Genomic DNA, 6,787 nt, shown 5'->3' on the forward strand with positions numbered 1-6,787 from the left:
GCTTCCTCCGCAGATGTTTAACCAGCTGATGAAGCAGGTGATGGACCTCACCATCGACACGGAGGAGCGCCTCAAAGGCGTGGTTGACCTGGTTTTTGAAAAAGCCATCGATGAGCCCAGCTTCTCTATGGCCTATGGCAATATGTGCAGCTGCCTGGCTATGGTGAGTAACATGTTCCCATACATTGCTGCTGAAGTTCCATACAAAAGCAAATGCCACACAGAAGTGAACTCTGTTTGAACCACTCTAAACGGACATGGAGCTTTAATCAGCTTCTATTTAGTAACAGAACTCTCAACACTGTCTTATACCCAAGTGTTTCTCCTACATGTCTTTCCTGTGTAGTTAAAAGTGCCCATGGCAGACAAGCCCACCAGCACTGTGAGTTTCCAAAAGCTGCTGCTGAACCGCTGTCAGAAGGAGTTTGAGAAGGACAAGGTCAACGATGATGTTTTGGAGAAGCTGCGGCACCAGCTGGAAGCGGCCACTTCAGTAAGCAGCACTCCTGTCTAGTTTACCCGACTCACCAACCCACAGATCAGGAGAAAGGGGACTGAAATCGGCAGCAGTGCTGGGAGGCGGCCAGGTCGTTATCGGGTCCAAACGCGCTGTTTTTTGCTTTTGTCTTTGTTCTGGTTACTCCTCGCAAGGCCAGCGAGCGGGAGAGGCTGGAGGAGGATCTGGAGGAGGCGAAGGACAAGGCCCACAGGAGGTCCATCGGCAACATCAAGTTCATCGGGGAGCTGTTCAAGCTGCGCATGCTGTCGGAGGCCATCATGCACGACTGCGTGGTCAAATTATTAATGAACCACAACGAGGAGAGCCTGGAGCGTCTGTGCCACCTCCTCACAGCCATCGGCAAAGACCTGGACTTGGAGAAGGCCAGGGTAAGCAGGCCGCGGGCCTGGTCTGGGTTGATTTAATATTCTCAGCAGATGCTCAGCACTTGCATCGGTTTATCTTTAGTATGTCATGTAAAGGTTTACGGGGCATGTGTAGATGAGTGCTAGTGTGCAGTGCAGCGACTGTGCCTATTTTGTCCAGATTTGGTCTGTGTTGCGTTTTTACTTTACACATCGAAACTGGATGAAGAAGTTTTGGATATTGTATCTTGACTGTCAGTTTTGTCTCTAGTAGGAACAGCAGTTGTGATGTTGACAGTTCAGTCACCAACTAGTTTGATAGTTATATGTGTTCAATTTTCCTGGTCTTTTTTATTGTGTATTTTTTTCTCCATGCACGCTTTTAACCAAAAAACAAGCATGTTGAAATGTTGTCTATAAAAGTTTTGCTGTCAGTGTTTTCTGTTGCTTGCCTGTTGCCTGCACTCTGACTACAGGGTAGCCAACTAATTAGGATCATCATCTATAGTGCGACTAGCATGCTGCGCTGATATCAGTGTATTATTAGGCCTTGGCAATGATTTTAAAAGTGTCCAAGTTCATGTTGTTTAGTGAAGTTGTCAGTGTGGTTGTTAGCTCTGCTCCTACTGCAGCTGACAAAATGAAAGGCTTTTATTCAGGACTGGTCAGCTGTTAGAAGGTTTTGCTCTCACAGCCTCCTCCACGTTTGCCGCCTCCTGCTGCTGCACCCTGGATTCCCCAAAGCCAAGTGCAGCTGATGACAGCACAGCTACACCCACAGTGGCAGTGAACTGCTTTACAGCACTGACCAACGTGCAAGGCAGCAGGGTTTACATAAAAGTCATAAACGTCTTGCGACATGAGTTCAGCTGAGAGCACACCTGATCGAATCGAAAGGGGTATAATACCTGAAATTATTCTACGTTTCTCTTACACTCTCTCTCTCTCTCTCTCAGCCAAAAATGGATCACTACTTTAAATATATAGAAAAGACAGTGAAGGAGAGGAGGGGTTCCTCACGCATTCGGTTCCTGCTCCAGGACGTCATCGACCTGCGACTGGTTAGAGACTCTGCCTGTGTTTGTGTGTTTGTGTTTGCCATTCCAGCGCATGGTGATGCAAAAGTATGCATCTGCTGATTTTGCTTTTCTAGCATAACTGGGTGTCACAGCGAGCTGACCACGGGCCCAAGACCATTGAACAGATCCATCAGTAGGCCAAACTTGAGGAGCAGAGGCAGGTGCACCAGCAGCTGCTGTCCAAACACAACAAGAGGCAAAGGTGTGGCCCTCAAATCCGTGACAGCCTTTTTTCACCTGGCTGTGTGAGGCCGAGGACAAGTCCAAGGACAATTGACAATTGCTAAAAGACAATATAATAATTCAAAACAATAATAAAACTGTGTGACAAAGAAACAAACGTTCTGACTCTGATGTATTTTTGTTTTTTCCTTTATGAACTGCAGATAAAACTATATTTAACATTTGCAGATGTTCAAAACAAAAGGCAGAGGTGAATATAGAAATAATATTATTTATTTTTATTTTATTCTTCCTTGGTTTCTTCTGAATTCAAATAGGCTCTGCCCACTAGATTTCACTTTTTTTGTTTGTTTGGGTTTTTCCTAGGATTTTCACACCAATCTGAGTGAAATTGGTGTCAAAATATTTGCAAGAGTCTGAATCTCAATAATTATTTAAACAAAAACCTGACATAAAAATACAGCTGTCCTATTGCAGTCTAATATTAGTAGTACAAAGTAGTAGTACAAAGGTTAGGCTTTAACCTTAACTTTAACTAGCTGTAACTCCTAAACGACATGTTCAGATTTCATGAAATTTAAAAGACTTATACCATTGTTGACTTTGAGGTAGCTTACCAAATGTAGCAGTTTTGTCAATATGGGGCATATAATAATATGCAAATAACTGTTTCTCAACAACTGCTCTTCTGATCAAGATGAAATTTTGCATACTGCTTCTGTAAGCAAGCTGGAGGATTGCTAAGGCTGAGTCAAACATTGGCTAATGTTTTTCAGGTAATTGGCTAATCATTTTTCAGTGGGCTTCAAAGGATGTAATGTAATTTAGTAAGAAATGGCTTCAGTGGACTGCTACAACGTTGATTCTTGTAGAAATTACTTTGAATTTAAATATCCTACTGCTTTTTATGTTGCTGATGAACTGTAACACACTAGTCATAGGACCTTTCTCCAATCTTCACAAATTTGGTATCAAAATATTGATGAGACTGAAACATATTGATATTTGTATAGAGTATGGCCCCTACATACCTATCAATCCTTCCAAGGTGTACTGATTCATTCAAAACAGCAGAAAAAAAAAATTAAGACTTCTTTGAGTAATTCTTATGAAACTTGACATGAGTATTGATTTATGGACTTTAAGCTAGCATGGCAATTATAGGACATTTTTGCCAACAGAGCCCCTCTGACATATGAAAAGGTATTTAAAAAAAAAAAAAATTCAATCCCATTGTGTACCAGTTGTGCATGAGAAATGCAGTTTATACAGTGCAATACTTTGTGACTATTCCATAAAAAAGTTAAATACGTTTCGTAAACCTTTTTTTAGCCTGATTTTTGATACCTAAATTAGTTGGGCAAATGCGCCTTTCAAACAAGTCAGTGACCTTTTGATCTAGAGATACCTTTTAAATGTAAAAAATGCAGATCTTCTTGTAAATAATGATCAAAAATATGTGTATTTAACTATCAATCCCCAAGAGCAGGATTTTTATTAATAGGCTAAAACTTAGCCATAGAGTGTTAGATTATTACCAAACTTCAATGGTGTATATGAACATACTGTGAATGCAAGTACATTTGGGGTGAACTGACCTTCTGGGGGAACTATATTTCTTAGTCATGTCGAATCAGAAAAAAATATTTATATAAAGCAATTCAGCAGAGAAAATTGAGAGATTGGTTTCAAAATAAAACATTCCTGGAAACAAAACCTCAAAACCAACCACAAAGGCTGGTGAACTTAATATGGGATGTCATCAGCAACCAAGTTGTGCAGATGTGATAAAATGATTGGACCCCTTAATTGCCACCTGCAGCTATAATAAATGTAATTCTAATGTATGTCATGAATTCCCTAGATGAAGGAAGTTAGACATTTCAATAGCAACACACCTCCCTTGATGGAATGACTGGGTACAGAAACTAGTTGACCAGAAAGGCCAGAAAAATAGCACAACCACAGCCTTCAAACCAGACAACAAACCTGCTTAATGCTGACAAAGTTTTATTTTTTTTCAAATACAAAATACAGACTCACTCTCAATAAATAACCATTTGATGAACTAATGCAGACTAAAAATTAAGACAGTGACAAAAGCTTTACTGTAGTTACTAAGCATTTAGGTTTGGGTGTTTTTAGGACTTGGTGGGATGGTTACGAGAAAATATTGGCATATTAGATAAGCAGAAAAATACTATGGATGGGTTCAACACATGATGTGCGTATTCGTTTGACTTTGGATCTATTGGATCACGCCAATAACTGTTGAAAAGAAAAATGACCACCTGAATGCTAAAACATATAATGGAAATAAATGTGTTATGCAATACGAGAATTATGGAAATCGGGTCAGTTTTGGAATAGAGAGGAGCGTTAGGCACATACTAATAATATTAATACATTTTCAGAGACACTCAATATCCATTCTGCCAAGGACAGGCAGTGATCAGTGAACCAGGCAGCCAGTAAGAGAAATAAAATCACCAAGAAAGTCAGGCTTTTTGCTGTTTGTTTTCAAAAAAATGTCCTTGACAGAACACAAGATATGACTGAATGAGCAAAGTTACATTTATATAGAGCCTTTCAAAGAACATACAATGCTTTCCAATGAACACACACAGCTTCTACATTCAGTCACATGCCGAATATTGTGTTAAATTGTTAGTCAGTGGCTTACTGCAGGGTGACTGTGTGTAAAATGGGGAAGAGTAGCTCCACTCCAGCCTCCTCTATCTCACAGTCATGCAGAGTGAGCTGTGTGTGTGTGTGTGTGTGTGTGTGTGTGTGTGTGTGTGTGTGTGTGTGTGTGTGTGTGTGTGTGTATGTATGTATGTATGTATGTATGTGTGTGTGAGCTCTCTGGTTGACCATGGAGACGACTGTGCAGTCCTCATTGCTCAGAGTCAAAGTGTGTGTCTGTGTGTTTGCTGTCAGGTCCAGAGCAGAGCTCCAGGAGAAGTCCAGTCTGTGCTGCAGAGCAGAGAGCAGATCTGTTGCTGCTGCCCCCTGCTGGAGGTCAGAGACACTGTAGCAGTGGAGCAGCCTCAGCAGCAGCCTGTCAACACTGAGAAAACAAAACACACACACACACACACACACACACACACACAGTGGCAGGGCAGTTAATTTCAGATTAATATAAATATTTCACCTGAATTTACCAATTACCATGGACTGTAATATGTTGATTACCTGACACAGGAGTCTCAATAAAACCTAAACAATGCTGGCACAAAATGACATCTTGGAAACTTTCCAAAACACACATAAATGTATATATAAGTGTATGTAAATGTATATAAGTTTTTATACCATGCCCAGTTTCCTACTTATTTTCAGCCACTTTTTGGTAACTGCATTTATATTATGTCAAATGAGATTTTAATGCTTTAATTTCTGTGCATTAAGAAATGGTCAATTTATGTTATTTATCCTCATATGGAAAGATTTGCTTCCATATTTTCCATATTTCAAATTTTGTGGGAAAAAGATGTCTGGAGATTTTACACTCTCTTATAGCTTGCAAGTTATAGGACAGTGCCAGACCTATGAAACAGTGCCACTTCATCCAGTGTTTAGATGATGTTTGATGCTTAGACCTCATTAGTCATATGCTAATAGTAACTTTGATACAATCTTCAATACAGTGTTGAATCACTGTGCTTTGCAATAGTGAGCTTTGATGCCTCAGTATCTAACATCCCATCACTATTTTGGAGTTCTACCATATGTATTCTTGCTCTGCCTGTTCGTTTTCCATATTGTTCTCCGTTCCTGTGTTCTTAATATCTCTGTTATCTTACTTTTACCTCTGTGTTTTCTTCTTCCTGGTTAGCCTCACTTTGTTTTTTGTTTCTCATGTATTCTGGTAACCTGCTCTTGGATAATGTTTCTGCTCCTCCTAATAAACAAAGTTCGACAACACGCTTGTGTCCTGCCCTGCCTGTCTCAGCATCACAGCTAATCTAAAGGTCAAAGCATAAACTTCACTGGCAGATACACCTATTTTTAAGCATTACCATGTATGTACACAGTTTTCGTGTACACAGTATGCCAACCATAGGCAACAAGCAATCCTTGAATTAGAATAACTTAATATTTCTGTACGTGGGCAAAATAATAATATGATTCTTAGTCCAAGTTATATTTAGGCTCCATGCATGTAAATATATATTTTATTTAAAAATGAACACATTGTCTTTTTTCACCACTAGTCACTTTGAAACCAGTTAAGACCACTACACTCCATTTAAGATGACCTTAGAGTGTTTTAATGAGGAGTTCCTTCAAGTACAAACTTGCATCAGTTTTCACTGTAAATTATGATATGCAAAATAAATGCTGTTTGATGGAATAAATGAATGACAAATATGAAGTTACGCTGTGATCATAAATGGCTTAGGCTAATGTGTCCATGTGTTCTTAAAATCCTGGCAGGTCATGTGTGACTGGGGTTGGAGCTTCACTGAAACAGATGTTTTACATCTTGTTCTGGATTATAATCTGGCTAGTGGAATTCAGAGCCCTTTCCCCAATGGGAGAAAACGATTTTATTGTTTTATGTGAGATCATCCTGAGCAGACCATTCACAAATCAGAACAGTTTCCTGTGGCTACAGTGAGGACCTCAGCTGATACTGGAATATTCACCCACTG

The 6,787-nt window shown here is 39.9% G+C and overlaps 1 protein-coding gene across 1 annotated transcript; it reads left to right on the forward strand.

Moving 5' to 3' along the window:
* Window positions 1-358: 358 nt before the first annotated feature.
* Window positions 359-6,195, forward strand: LOC145656544 (eukaryotic translation initiation factor 4 gamma 3-like). The gene is made up of 4 exons (XM_081709705.1): window positions 359-493; window positions 652-888; window positions 1,821-1,977; window positions 6,182-6,195. Exons 1-4 carry the CDS (start codon window positions 359-361, stop codon window positions 6,193-6,195), a joined length of 543 nt encoding a protein of 180 aa, XP_081565831.1.
* The last annotated feature ends 592 nt before the right edge of the window (window positions 6,196-6,787 follow it).

Source organism: Electrophorus electricus, unplaced genomic scaffold (genome assembly GCF_041902795.1).
Source record: "Electrophorus electricus isolate QZ-2024a unplaced genomic scaffold, ASM4190279v1 Scaffold78, whole genome shotgun sequence".
NCBI lineage: Eukaryota > Metazoa > Chordata > Actinopteri > Gymnotiformes > Gymnotidae > Electrophorus > Electrophorus electricus.